The sequence below is a fragment of the Esox lucius genome, chromosome 10, assembly GCF_011004845.1.
Source record: "Esox lucius isolate fEsoLuc1 chromosome 10, fEsoLuc1.pri, whole genome shotgun sequence".
Classification (NCBI taxonomy): domain Eukaryota; kingdom Metazoa; phylum Chordata; class Actinopteri; order Esociformes; family Esocidae; genus Esox; species Esox lucius.
The window spans coordinates 25,779,458-25,794,973 of record NC_047578.1 but is presented as its reverse complement, the minus strand read 5'-3'; the positions used below and the strand labels follow the sequence as shown (position 1 = coordinate 25,794,973).

The 15,516-nt window shown below is 43.0% G+C and overlaps 1 protein-coding gene across 3 annotated transcripts in view; it reads right to left on the bottom strand.

Annotated features, from left to right (window-relative positions):
- Positions 1-15,516, bottom strand: part of LOC105008063 (dolichyl-diphosphooligosaccharide--protein glycosyltransferase subunit STT3B) — a 127,861-nt gene that overhangs the window by 27,028 nt on the left and 85,317 nt on the right. For all 3 annotated transcript variants that reach the window (XM_029122877.2, XM_020050474.3, XM_029122878.2), the window contains exon 4: positions 3,991-4,056. In XM_029122877.2, the coding sequence (XP_028978710.2) occupies positions 3,991-4,056 (66 nt within the window). The remainder of the gene's footprint in view (positions 1-3,990; positions 4,057-15,516) is intronic.

The following is a 15,516-nucleotide window of genomic DNA, read 5'->3' as shown; positions in this document are numbered from 1 at the left end:
AATAATTCCAACTTGGTGGAGCGCCACTTTCGCTCCAATTTTCTGGAGTCTTGCTTGAGTGATCTAGTATTGTCTAATAGTAGCTATGCGGTATTGTAAATAGTAGCTATGTAAAACGATTTATCAGCCTGGTTAACTTTCATGAGTAAAACTTCAAAAGAATGAAAAACAGTGATGTGTTTAACTTACCATTTACTTGGTTAATGGTAAGTTAAACCAGTGAAAGATAAGACGTTGCCGCTGCTTTGGCTGCGAACACAAGCTATTGTAGGGTAGATGCATATTTTCGAAACAATTTTTTTTATTTTGCTGTAACATTCTCCCATAATGTGTCATTTGAAAAAACAACAGGCAATTATTTTGTAATAAAGAAGAAAACTATGCTAAAACAAGCTGAATAGCACCCTAAGAAATTGTCATCCGGATAGTGTGCTTTGTGCATATTCTTGGAGTTGCTGATTCGCTGCTCCAATCATCTCCCCCATGAACCATTTATTGAGTACTGAAAGAATTAAAAAACAGAAGCTGAAAACGGAAAGGTTATCAAATGTGTCATAACAGAGTGTTTATTATATTTTCATAAGTATTTATTATCAATTGATAAGGCACTCAGTTTTTCCAATATATTAACATAGCCACTCGTTTAAATATATATTGTCATTGGGTTTTACTGTTATTCGTTTTTGTATTTAATTAAACATAATATGCGACAAATCTTAGGACTTTTAAAAATAGGAAATGCAGACTTTGAGTGAGCAACAGGTTGCTGTGCGCATCCTGATGGTACCCTCCACCGGCTTGCATTACAAAACTTCACTGATCCTCCGTCCCTCCTGCAAAACATCCACTCGAGGGCTCCCTCTAGCGAGTACATCCATGTGACCGTGGTGGACGTCCACATCGCTATGAGGGATCTAGTTGCCTCTCTCGTCCGTCCGGCTCAACATCCCGCTCAACGTCACTTGTAGCTTGTCCGTCCTGCTAAACATCTACTCGAGGGCTCCCCCTAGCGAGGATGTCCATGTGACTGTGCTGGACTTCCACGTCGCTCAGAGGGATGTAGCTGTCTCACCAGAATTTAATGCAAGTGTTTTATTGAAAAGTTTTTCTTATTCATTTACAATGCCTTCATTAAAAAAACTATAGGCAGTAGTTATAAAATAAATAAGATATCAAGACTGTTGGAAAAGCATTCCATGAAGCTGTTTGAGAAACTTTTGACTGATACTGTAAATGTTAATGGAAATAGTAATGCATTTAAATGCCTCAAGGTTTCTGTTGTGGGGAAATGAAGAACTCAAATTTGACAGTAATGGGTTAAACGCCATGAACGCTTAGCTAGCCCGAGCTGCTCAAATGGGTCCAACGCTAACTTTTTTCCTCACTGAATTTCTGAAATCTATTGGCCAGGACACATTTTTACAGGCCTGGACTGAATAAAAAAACAAAACAATAGAATTCTATTGTACAGAATTATTTCATGTAAATATCAACTCATCAGAATATTGATTTATACCACAGTTTTGCATGTGATATGAGCTGATGCAAGCAACTGTGGATTACATAGATATGATGCAACGTAGATCATTACTTTTTAATAAATAGTTATCAAAAGATTACTATGATTATCATTATCTTCTCATGAAGATACTTGCATGTCATGCGACATAAAAGCTAGTTGGTTCGCAGGCTTCTTGTGTGTCACTGCTAGTAAGCACATAGGCAGACGTAGTTAACATTAGACTCACTGTTGACAAGCCACGTCTGTATGGCCGCAATACACCCCACAAGCGGAAGGGACTCAAGAGCATGTTTTTGTTCACTTTTCACTTTTAAAATGATCATGCCTTATCGGCTTTTGCCGGCAAAACATGACTCTTGCCGTTATTGTTTGTCAACCCACGGAAACTGTTCTTTTCACAAAGACAAAAACAATCGCATTCGCTTTGCCTCCTACGATGAGATGTTTGGGTCCTGCTCTAGAATGCACTATGAACTACGATTGGTCAAAACAGACGAGGCATCGAATATTATTGGACAAAAAGATGACACTGGTACTATACCACATGGAAGGGGGAGAATAAGCAATACAGACACATTTTAATGCGAGTACAAGTGAAATCTGAAGAGGAAAGAGAGACAAAGATGACAAGCAAACATTTGAATATTATACTGTGAATTTAAATGGGGCAATTGAGCATTGGCCCGGACAGGCCAGTGGCTGTATTTGCGTACAGGCTCAACGTTAGGTCTTACTGGCCCCAGGTCAGCGGGCCATTGTTGCATACACAAACTCAATGTGTTCTGTAAGATCATCGGTTTGTTGGTGAAAAACTTGACGTTAACGCTAACTCAGCCATGCATTCAATATTCACTATTTCTCAATTAAAAATGTAACTCCATGAATAGAAATTGTTATGAATGATGAATTTGTATTATATTAACTGAGCACTATTCATCTCCTGTCATCATGGCTACAACACATTCTCGCGTCGACCCAATTAATCCAGAATGACATTCGCTGCCAATGTCATTTCTATTATCCACATTAAAAAAAATTTGATTAGTTGTTGCAGCCCTAGTTTAGTGTCCACACCAATACATTGGCAAGAGACAAAAAAATTGTGTTAAGGCAGTTGTTTGATGTGGTAGACTCAGACATGTCAGGATTTTGAAAGTCTTGTAGTGTCCTCCCAGCTTAACCTGCCACCAGTCCTTGCCCTGGATTCATCTTTCAGAAAAAAGAACTCAGGGTTGTGATGTTATCTCCTGACTTCTAATAACCTCCAGAAAATGACACATCCCACAAACAATAACCTAAAGAGAGCAGAGTTGTGATGCTGACAACACCTCATACATACTTTATGAAAGACCAAAACTTCAGAGGTGCTCCCATGATGCGTGTGGTTGGGAGAGTGGAAGAAAAGGTGGCTGGCAGGGTAGGACTGAGCCGTCACATGAAATTAGGGAATACGAATAATCCCTCCTGCGGGACGGGACATAGAATGTCACGCATTACAGTACCGGTTTTCACAGTTCTTGCCCATTATGACGTCCCGACCGAGCTTTTTCTCTCCCTCCTCTGGTGCGATTATGCCACAGAGCTGAGCACGCAATCATTTGCCGGGCGCTGCGGATGTCCTGTTTGATTTAGCCACGCATGTAGATGTCCCTACTTAATCAAAAGTCAGAGGACAAAAGGTTTTAAGGTAGACATTGCTGAAAGGGCTGCGAGGCCCATAGGTCAGAGGGAGGTTGTGAGGGATAATGGGCTGTGTTGCTGACAACCTGAGACCTCCGTAAGACAGAAACACGATGCTAGGAAGATGGATCCGCTGTCCTAGTTTCAAGGAAAAGCTGGTTCCACCATTGGGGGACAGGAGAGAGAATTGCTAGGGTAGAGTATAGAGGAGGCCAAAATATTTTTCACACTCGGGATCTCTGAGGAGTGAGACACAGACAGAGAAGGGCTTGGTTTCTCTCAGAAGAAAATCCCCCTGCTGTTCTTCCTCTTCAAATGTGGTCATTAGCGGCTTTCTCCTTCTGTTATCCTGCTGGAGCTTGGATGCTGGGTCTCGAGGTGATCGATGGGAGCTTGAGCTCTGCAATCCGTTTTATTTGACACCTGACTCTTCACTGGCCAGGAGGAGATTTAACTGTGAAAGCAGCAGATATTTGCAGGCCCTCGACATCACCAATGGTGCACAAAGCAACCTGTCTTTGTGTGTGTGATTCAGCTCAGTCCATCTTATCTTATAAATAACGTTTAACGTATCAGTGTTGGCTCATTTTCATTTACCACGCTGCCATTGGCCATTATAGACTTCCAAGATGGCTATTCCCCAACCCTCTCAGCAATGTCATCTCAGAGCTATGTTAGTGTAATCATGACTTCCGTAGCCATAGACTGAAGGCTGCGTCGATGAATATCAATGACAGTGTTTTGTGTGCGTTTCCAAGGCCAGTGACTAAGGCTCTTTGACAACTCACCATGTAAAAGTAGGATAGGCAGCAGCCTATGGACCAAAACACCGAGCCAGTCTTGATAGACTTCACCTGTCAGGGGGAGAAAAGACAACGATGGTTTAAAAAACGGATTGTCAAACACGTCACAGAGAAAATAAATAATAAAAGTACACCGCACTTTATAAATCCTGCAGTGTGGCTTAACTAAGTTTGTGCTACTAATCCCAGGGAAACCGCAGTGTTTCTCAATTAAACACATTTTAATGACAGCATTATAAACTTATAAACAGATGAGGGACACCCAAGCTGTGCAGAGACGGCAGCCTCAGCATTATGTACTGGGTTGCGTCTGACAAACTAGCAAGGACAGCTGACCAGGTACCTGCTCATTTACATGTCATTCAAATTGTCTGAGGAGTGATAGAAACGGCATGCTTTTTGTCATGTCTATAATATAATACAATAGGTTCAAAATAGATCATTGACAGTAATAATAATTAAGAACGTAAATACATAAACTCTTCAAGTCATCAAAATGCTTACATTCTATTTTTTTTTCCTCCCCCACCATGAATGGCATTAGTTCTAATCGATAGCAATAATTCAGGTATTTAGAATGATAGCTTAGAAATGAATGTAATAGAATCATTTTATGAATAAAATATTCACAAAATCTGGAGAAGGGCCTATTTCGAACAGTTAATTGGTACCCATTAAGCCCAGAAAATACATTGACCTGACATGAAAAACGTGCCAGTAAATTAATAACACTTCCAATGAATGATGAAACTTCATCTCAACAGTGACACCGATCAGCCATAACATTATGACCACTGACAGGTGAAGTGAATAACACTGATACACCCATCAGCCATAACATTATGACCACTGACAGGTGAAGTGAATAACACTGATACACCAATCAGCCATAACATTATGACCACTGACAGGTGAAGTGAATAACACTGATACACCGATCAGCCATAACATTATGACCACTGACAGGTGAAGTGAATAACACTGATACACCCATCAGCCATAACATTATGACCACTGACAGGTGAAGTGAATAACACTGATACACCAATCAGCCATAACATTATGACCACTGACAGGTGAAGTGAAATACACTGATAATCTCATTATCTTGTGGGGTGTTCCCGGTCTGCAGTGGTCAGTACCTATCAAAAGCGGTCCAAGGAAGGAAAATCTGTAAACCGGCGACAGGGTCATGGTGCACGTGGGGAGCAAAGGCTGGCCCATGTGGTCCGATCCAACAGACGAGCTACTGTTGCTCAAATTGCTCAAAAAGTTAATGCTGGTACTGATAGAAAGATGTCATAACACACAGTGCATCGCAGTTTGTTGCGTGTGGGGCTGCATAGCCGCAGACCAGTCAGGCTGCCCATGCTGATCCCTGTCCACTCCCGAAAGCGCCTACAATGGGCATGTGAGCATCAGAACTGGACCATGGAGCAATGGAAGAAGGTGGCCTGGTCCTATGAATCATGTTTTCTTTTACATATCGTGGATGGCTGGGTGCGTATGTTTCACTCACCTGGAGAACACATGGCACCAGGATGCACTATGGGAAGGAGGCAAATCGGCAGAGGCAGTGTGATGCTTTGGGCAATTTTCTGCTGGGAGACCTTGAGTCCTGCCATTCATGTGGATGTTACTTTGACTCGTATCATCTACCTAAACATTGTTCCAGACCATGTGCACCCTTTCATGGCAACGGTATTCCCTGATGGCATTGGCCTCTTTCAGCAGGATAATGTGCCCTGCCACAAAGCAAAAATGGTTCAGGAACACAACAACGAGTTCAAGTTGTTGACTTGGCCCCCAAATTCCCCAGATCTCAATCCAATCGAGCATCTGTGGGATGTGCTGGAGAAACAGGTCTGATCCATGGAAGCCCTACCTCGCAATTTACAGGACTTAAAGGATCTGCTGCTAACGTCTTGGTGCCAGATACCACAGCACACCTTCAGAGGTCTGCTGGAGTCCATGCCTCGACGGGTCAGAGCTGTTTTGGCGGCAAAAGGGGGACCTACTCAATATTAGGCAGGTGGTCATAATGTTATGGCTGATCGGTATATTTAAAAAATATCACAATAAATTTCAGTGGCACACATGAAAACACAATTTTTAAACTTTTAACTTAGACACAGTGAAAGAGTATATCGTGATGCTTATTATTCATCTTTATTTCAACTACTTCTGATGTGTAACCATTGACTAACTCTAGTTCGGAAATCATTCGTTTTCTCAGAGCATTCATAATGTTTGAGTGTATTAGATCTCTCTATAGATAGCAACCAGGAACCCTAAGCTAATGTTAGCAAGGCTAAGAATAACGTTGAACTCTGAGTTAGTGCTTGTTTTTGGAACAGGTAAATCTATTTTTCATATTATTATTCGGAACTTCATTTTCTATTTCTATTGAGTGTTTGGTGCGGAACCGCTTTCTGACCAGTGAGTAATTGCAAAATGCGGTAATAGTTTTTTACTGAAAAAATCCAACCTAGTGCAGCTTTAACTAGGATAGTGATGGAGCATTCAGAAAGTAGTCAGACTGCTTCACTTCTCTAAATAATTACGTAGCCTGTATCGTAATTAATTACATATCATTGTACCCTAATCGATCTACACACAGTACCCCAAAATGACCAAATAAACACGTTTTTAGAAATGTAAAAAATAAAAACACAAAATTCCCATTCATTTAAATAACTACCCAGACCCTTTGCTATGACACGCAACATTTAGCTCAGGTGCATCCTGTTTACATCGATCATCCTTGAGATGTATCCATCGGTGGTAAATTCAAATGATGGCACAATTCACTGTGAAGTATGGTGGTGGGTCTTTGATGTTGTGAGGCCAACTTGTTAGGATACATGGGATTGTGGAATCCAAGAACCAGCAGATATTAAATCAAAACCTGACTGCCTCTCCAAGGAAGCTTGAACTGGGCCATGGTTGTATCTTCCAGCAGGACAATAATCCAAAGCACACTGCAAAATCAACACAAAAATGGTTCACTGACCACAGAATCAAGGTTTTGCCATGGCCATCCCAGTCCCCTTATCTAAACTCCATAAAAAACCTGAATGATGTGCTCTCTAAAAGCAAGGTCCCTGGAAACAAAAGATTCTGTACGTAGGAATGGTCTCAGATCCCTTGCCATGTGTTCTCCAACCTCATTACACATCATAGGAGAAGACTCAGAGCTGTTATCTTAGCAAAGGGAGGTTGCAGAAAGTATTAAATGATGAGTATTAAATGATAATTATGGCACACACAGATTTGAGAAAAATATTTGTTTCATGACGGTTCACCTGGCACAGCCAGAAGAGGAATGGTCACCCATCCAAGCCTGGTTCCTCTCTAGGTTTCTTCGTAACTTTCGGCCCCTCTTAGGGGGGGCCACAACACTGTGCTTCAACACTGTTGTTGCTTGCTCCTTTAGGTTTCAGGCTGGGTGTTTTGTAAAAAGCACTTTGTGACAACTGCTGATGTAAAAAAGGGCTGTATAAATAAATGTAATTGTTGTTTTACTACTTTTTGAAATATTTTTGTCAATCAGTGGAAGGTACTGTAAGTTCCCACAGTTAACAGTGCACATGAGAGCAAAAACCAAGCCATGAGGTAGAAGGAATTGTCCGTTGAGCTCTGAGACAGGATTATGTGAAGGCACAGATCTGGAAAAGGGTATGAAAACATATCTACAGCATTAAAGGTCCCAAACACCCAGTGATCTCCATCATTCTTAAATGGACAAAGTTTGGAACCATCGCTACTCCTCCAAGAGCTGCCCGCCTGACTAAACAGAGCAGTCAGAGGAGAAAGGCCATGGTCAAGGAGGTGAAGTACCTGATGTTTACTCTGACAGAGCTCCTTAGTTCCTGTGTGGAGATGGGAGAACCTTCCTGAAAGACATCAATGTCTGCATCAAAGTTGCTTCAACAAAGTACTGAGTAAAGGGGTCTGTCTGAATACGTATGCAAATGTGAGTACTACACCAAAGTAATCATAAATTACAAAGTCACCGGACATGCATACGTCATTCCAGAAGTCCCGCCCTAACACACCTCATACAGGAAGTCCATACGTCACACCGGAAGACCCACCCTACAAACAGGATGTCCCACCCACCTGTCACATCAATCTGGAGGCCCTGCCCTCCCCCTTCTGACACAATATACCCTACATTTACTACTGTGATATTTTCAAAAAACTTGTTTCTGCTTTGCCATTATGAGGTATTGTGTGTAGATTGATGATACCATTTTTATATAATTCATTTTAAAATAAAGCGGAAACGTAAATGAAGGGGTCAGAAAACCTTCTGAATGCTCGGTACATTAGTCATTCAGCAAATATATATACACAGCTACATAAAATTTGCAATTTGGTAAGGTTTAGTGCCTTGCACAGACAGATTTGTAACATTGTTTTTTGGGGGATTCAAACCAGCAACTGTTCAATTTCAGGCCCACCGCTCTACACCTAGGCTATATACTGCCTCATACCAAGCGACTAACCCTGAGAGTTATGACAGTTGGGGACATTCTCTACCAGGATGGCCTAGAACATCCACATTAGGTATGCTAAAGCAGAACAACGCTCTTCTCGGTACCGCCCTATAGGGTGTAAACTCAAGCATCAATAGCTTATGGCACCACCTGACCTACGGGTACTTGATAAAAGCAGCACTGGCAGATGAGAAAGTGATTTACAATTCAACTATTACCAGCAACAACAATTGTTTGATGGTGAGCGCCATGTTAGGTACAAGATAAACAACAAGGTAAACATCTTTTTAACTCTAGTGGGAGATCTGGTATGAAAAGTGTGGGGCTTTTGGGCTACTTCAGTAGTTGGGAATGGGTTGCTAGGTTCATAAGAGGTTTCAAGGATGTTGTCTACATGTGTGAAGGATTTGTTATAAGAAAATAGGTTTCATAGTAAGGGTGGAATATATTTTCTGGGTTTAGCTTTGGATCACGTTCCGGCAGGCATGGAGAGATGAGAATGTTATGCTGCTTGTGTGCAAGCACAGAAGTATGTGCTGAATGTATGTCTGTCTGGAAGAATGTGTGTCTGTGGGTATGTAAAATGAGGTATGTGCATATGGGTGTGGATTGCTCTGGCTGTGGCTGAAGGGTTCATGGTGGTCACTGGATTCACACTTATGGGGGTGAACTTAAATTGGCGGGACACTGTGGAGTTGGTATAACTCATAGGGTGGAGATACAGTTAGGTCCGGAAATATTTGGACATTGACACAATTTTCATAATCTTGGCTCTGTATGCCACCACAATGTATTTGAATAGAAACAACCGAGAAGCAATTGAAGTGCAGACTTTCAGCTTAAATGAAAGGGGTTGAACAGAAATATCATATGAAACGTTAAGGAATTAAACAGCTTTTGAGCCAATTGTCCATTTACTTTTGGTCCCTTGAAAAAGACAGGGCTAAATATTAAAGACCTGTAAAATCCTAAACCCTTTTTCTACGATTTGGATGTCAATACCCTCAAATTAAAGCTGAGAGACTGCACTTCAAACCCATATTCATTATTGAAGTTTAACTTGAAAATGTATTGGTATATTCTTGGTAAATAATTTGGATATATTTTTATAACATGGCTTTGGATATCTTTTATTATCCTTTTCCATCTTTATGAAGTTCAGTTACCTTGTTACGCAGTACTTTTCTGCTCCCCATGGCTCAGTATCTAGCCTGGTCAGTGCATCCAAGTGAGAGCTAACAAACTCATTGACTATTCATACACACACACTAATTGCAATTTAAAAAGTTTGGGAAATTCACCTTTAATTTACATTTTCACCTCTGTGTGTCATCTTGTGTCTGCAACAAGGCCAAACATTTAAGGGTATGTAAACTTTTGATCAGGGTCATTTGGGTGATTTCAGTTATCATTATGATTTAAAAAGGAGCCAAACAACTATGTAATAATAAATCGCTTCACATGATCACTATCCTAAAATAATCAGTGCATGATCAGTGAAATTTTCTAAATCAATGCAAAAATGTCACAAATTCTGCCAGGATATGCAAACTTATGAGCACAAGTGTGTATATATATATACAGTTTCAGAAAAAATTAAGTGACCACTGCGCCTTAATCTTAAAATTAAGAGACCACTGCAAATTGAAAGCTTATGTCATCATCATCATCATCTTCCGCTTATCCGGGGCCGGGTCGCGGGGGCAGCAGTCTAAGCAGGGATGCCCAGACTTCCCTCTACCCAGACTCTTCCTCTAGCTCTTCCGGGGGGACACCGAAACAGATGCCCAAGCCACCTCAGCTGACCCCTCTCGATGTGGAGGAGCAGCGGCTCTACTCTGAGCTCCTCCCGGGTGACCGAGCTTCTCACCCTATCTCTAAGGGATCGCCCAGCCACCCTGCGGAGAAAGCTAATTTTGGCCGCCTGTATCCGGGATCTTGTCCTTTCGGTCATGACCCAAAGCTCATGACCATAGGTGAGAGTAGGAACGTAGATTGACCGGTAAATTGAGAGCTTCGCCTTGCGGCTCAGCTCTTTCTTCACCACGACAGACTGATACATCGACTGCATTACTGCAAAAGCTGCACCGATCCGTCTGTCAATCTCCCGTTCCATCCTTCCCTCACTCGTGAACAAGACCCCTAGATACTTAAACTCCTCCACTTGAGGCAGGCACTCTCCACCAACCTGAAGTGGGCAAGCCACCCTTTTCCGACTGAGGACCATGGCCTCGGATTTGGAGGTACTGATTTTCATCCCCACCGCTTCACACTCGGCTGCAAACAGTCCCAGTGCATGCTGAAGGTCCTGGTTAGAAGGGGCCAACACGACAACATAATCTGAAAAGAGCAGAGATTTGTGTGCTTCCCAAACCAGACACCCTCCGGCCACTGGCTGCGCCTAGAAATTTGGTCCATAAAAATCACGAATAGAACCGGCGACAAAGGGCAGCCCTGCCGGAGTCCAACATGCACTGGGAACAAGTCTGACTTACTGCCGGCAATGCGGACCAAGCTCCTGCTTCGGTTGTACAGGGACCTGACAGCCCTTAGCAAAGGACCCAGGACCCCATATTCCCGAAGCACTCTCCACAAGGGACACAGTCGAATGCCTTCTCCAAATCCACAAAACACATGTAGAGGGTATAGAGCTGGTCCAGTGTTCCACGGCCCGGACGAAAACCACACTGTTCCTCCTGAATCCGAGGTTCTACTATCGGCTGTATTCTCCTCTCCAGAACCCTGGCATAGACTTTCCCGGGGAGGCTGAGAAGTGTGATCCCCCTATAGTTGGAACACACCCTCCGGGTCCCCCTTCTTAAAGAGGGACCACCACCCCGGTCTGCCATCCCAGAGGCACTGTCCCCGACCGCCACGCGATGTTGCACAGGCGTGTCAACCAAGACAGCCCCACAACATCCAGGGACCTGAGGTACTCAGGGCGGATCTCATCCACCCCCGGTGCCTTGCCACCGACGAGTTTCTTGACCACATCTGTGACTTCAGCCCGGGTGATGGACGAGTCCACCTCTGAGCCCTCATCCTCTGCTTCCTCAATGGATTATGTGACAGCGGGATTGAGGAGATCCTCGAAGTACTCCTTCCACCGCCCGACGACATCCTCAGTTGAGGTCAACAGCTGCCCACCTCTACTGTAAACAGCGTTGGTAGGGCACGGTTTCCCTCTCCTGAGGCGCCGGATGGTTTGCCAGAATCTCTTCGAGGCCAGCCGATAGTCCTTCTCCATGGACTCACCGAACTCCTCCCAGGCCCGAGTATTTGCCTCCACAACCACCCGGGCTGCAGCCCGCTTGGCCTGTCGGTACCCGTCAGCTGCCTCAGGAGTCCCACAAGCCAACCAGGCCTGATAAGACTCCTTCTTCAGCTTGACGGCATCCCTTACTTCTGGTGTCCACCACCAGTTTCGGGGATTGCCGCCTCGACAGGCAACAGAGACCTTACGGCCACAGCTCCGAGCGGCCGCTTCGACAATGGCGGTGGAGAACATGGTCCACTTGGACTCAATATCTCCAGCCTCCCTCAGGATCCAGTCGAAGCTCTGCCGGAGGTGGGAGTTAAAGATCTCTCTGTCAGGAGACTCGGCCAGACGTTCCCAGCAGACCCTTACAGTACGCTTGGGCCTGCCGAGTCTGTCCAGCTTCCTCCCCCGCCATCGGATCCAACTCACCACCAGGTGGTGATCAGTTGACAGCTCCGCCCCGCTGCAAAATATATCGTTTCAGCATCGACATTGCGATGTACGCATCCGCAATAGTCACATCGCAGAACGTGTGACTTAGTAAGGTAAACATATATCAGTCTACAATATAGTGGCAAACTATCTATATACACAGGGTTTTTCCAGCTTTCAAAACTCAAACCAAAATCTCGCACCGCCTGTATTGGCATGGTAAAACATGATTTTGCGTGGGAGAATATCCGTACTGTCAATGAAATATTGCAACCTTGCATACAGGACCACAGGGGTCCTGACATCACGAAGGTGAGTATTGTCAGAAACACAAGTGGATCTTTTCTTTTACACCCGAGCATGTCAAAATATTTCAATAAAATGTAATAACTTCCGACTACATCCATGCCGCATACATTTTTTTAAACTTTTCAGGTGACTTCTAGTATAGCCTACAATTACAGATTTATTTAAAGAGAGATCGAGAGACAAATGAAAATGACTGGTGCAAAGATAATCAGATTAAGGTGTGTCCTGTCACGAAAAACATTGTGCTATACACTCACCTAAAGGATTATTAGGAACACCATACTAATACTGTGTTTGACCCCCTTTCGCCTTCAGAACTACCTTAATTCTACGTGGCATTGATTCAACAAGGTGCTGAAAGCATTCTTTAGATATGTTGGCCCATATTGATAGGATGACATCTTGCAGTTGATGGAGATTTGTGGGATGCACATCCAGGGCACGAAGCTCCCGTTCCACCACATCCCAAAGATGCACTATTGGGTTGAGATCTGGTGACTGTGGGGGCCATTTCAGTACAGTGAACTCATTGTCATGTTCAAGAAACCAATTTGAAATGATTCGAGCTTTGTGACATGGTGCATTATCCTGCTGGAAGTAGCCATCAGAGGATGGGTACATGGTGGTCATAAAGGGATGGACATGGTCAGAAACAATGCTCAGGTAGGCCGTGGCATTTAACGATGCCCAATTGGCACTAAGGGGCCTAAAGTGTGCCAAGAAAACATCCCTCACACCATTACACCACCACCACCACCAGCCTGCACAGTGGTAACAAGGCATGATGGATCCATGTTCTCATTCTGTTTACGCCAAATTCTGACTCTACCATCTGAATGTCTCAACAGAAATCGAGACTCATCAGATCAGGCAACATTCTTCCAGTCTTCAACTGTCCAATTTTGGTGAGCTTGTGCAAATTGTAGCCTGTTTTTCCTATTTGTAGTGGAGATGAGTGGTACCCGGTGGGGTCTTCTGCTGTTGTAGTCCATCCACCTCAAGGTTGTGCGTGTTGTGGCTTTACAAATGCTTTGCTGCATACCTCAGTTGTAACGAGTGGTTATTTCATTCAAAGTTGCTCTTCTATCAGCTTGAATCAGTCGGCCCATTATCCTCTGACCTCTAGCATCAACAAGGCATTTTCGCCCACAGGACTGCCGCATACTGGATGTTTTTCCCTTTTCACACCATTCTTTGTAAACTCTAGAAATGGTTGTGCGTGAAAATACCAGTAACTGAGCAGATTGTGAAATACTCAGACCAGCCCGTCTGGCACCAACAACCATGCCATGCTCAAAATTGCTTAAATCACCTTTCTTTCCCATTCTGACATTCAGTTTGGAGTTCAGGGGATTGTCTGGACCAGGACCACACCCCTAAATGCATTGAAGCAACTGCCATGTGATTGGTGGATTAGATAATTGCATTAATGAGAAATTGAACAGGTGTTCCTACTAATCCTTTAGGTGAGTGTATATGCAATATACCGTGAAAAAAAAATACAATTAATATATTTAAGTCACTAAGAATATAAATATATGAACGTGAAAAATACTTTATATCAGCGACAGCAGCTGAGCCTAGTACAGAAGGAGGAGGTCAAGAGAGGGAAATTAACGATATGGCGTCAAGGCAAGGATGGAGGGAAAAATAACGTGATATAACAGCTCTGTTTCGTTTTTATGCAAGTCTATATTAACAAGAATATAGCATAACAACGAAAATAGACAACAATAATATTGGCTGCTATATAGCTGATGAGTGATTTCATATTTATTTTTAAATAACATGCTAATAGGTCTATGTTAAGAATAAATATATTGCTTGTATATTTTGGTTGATATTAGGGGAGGACATTGCTGCGTGTATTAGCTGCTCACGTGGACATAGACAACAGGGCAGATTTAATAGTTGCCTTTTTCAAGTGTGTAACCACATATTATACAGTCATGTGAAAAACCTAGGACACCCTATGAAAACATGTGTTTTTTAACATATTTTGACATATGGATATTTAATATCAATTTTAACAATACTGAAGGATTCAAGTAATATAACTAAAATAAAACCGAAGAAAATTTCTGGTGAGGAATAAATTAGGACACCCCCACATTTTGTCCCACTTAAAATGGCTGAAATCACATACAGGTGTATCACATCAGGTTTACATAATTAGAACATTGTTACTCAACATTTTGAAGGAGGCTTGCCCTATTTAAACCTCAGACATTCAGTTTGGTGTGCTCCTGACTGTTGACGTGAGAGTGAACACCATGGTGAGATTGAAAGACCTATCTGAGGCCTTCAGAAAGGAGATTGTTGCAGCTCATGAGTCTGGTAAGGGATTTAAAAAGATCTCAAATAGTTTGAAAATCAGCCATTCCACTGTCCGGAAAATAGTGTACAAGTGGAGGGCATTCAAAACAACTGCCAACATGCCCAGGTCTGGCCATCCAAGCAAGGTCACCCCGAGAACAAACAGCAAGATGCTAAAAGAAGTCTCCAAAACCCCTAAAATGTCATCACAGGACCTACAGCAGACTCTGGCAACTGTTGATTCCTCTACAATCAGAAAGAGACTGTACAGGTTTAATCTTCACGGGAGGTGTCCAAGGAGGAAACCTTTACTCTCCAAGAGGAACACTAAGGCCAGACTGAAGTTTGCCAGAGAGAATGTAGACAAAGAACAGGACTTCTGGAATAATGTTCTTTGGACAGATGAGCCTAAAATTGAATTATTTGGACACCAGAACAGAGGACATGTTTGGCGCACACCAAATACAGTGTTCCAGGAAAAGAGCCTCATACCAACTGTGAATCATGAAGGTGGAAGTGTCATGGTTTGGGGATGCGTTTGCTGCAGCAGGACCTGGCCAGCTCACCATCATAGAATCCATCATGAATTCTACAGAGTATCAGAGGGTGCTTGAGCAACATGTGAGACCATCTGTAAGAAAATTAAAGCTGAAGCGGAACTGGACCCTGCAACATGACAATGACCCTAAAAAT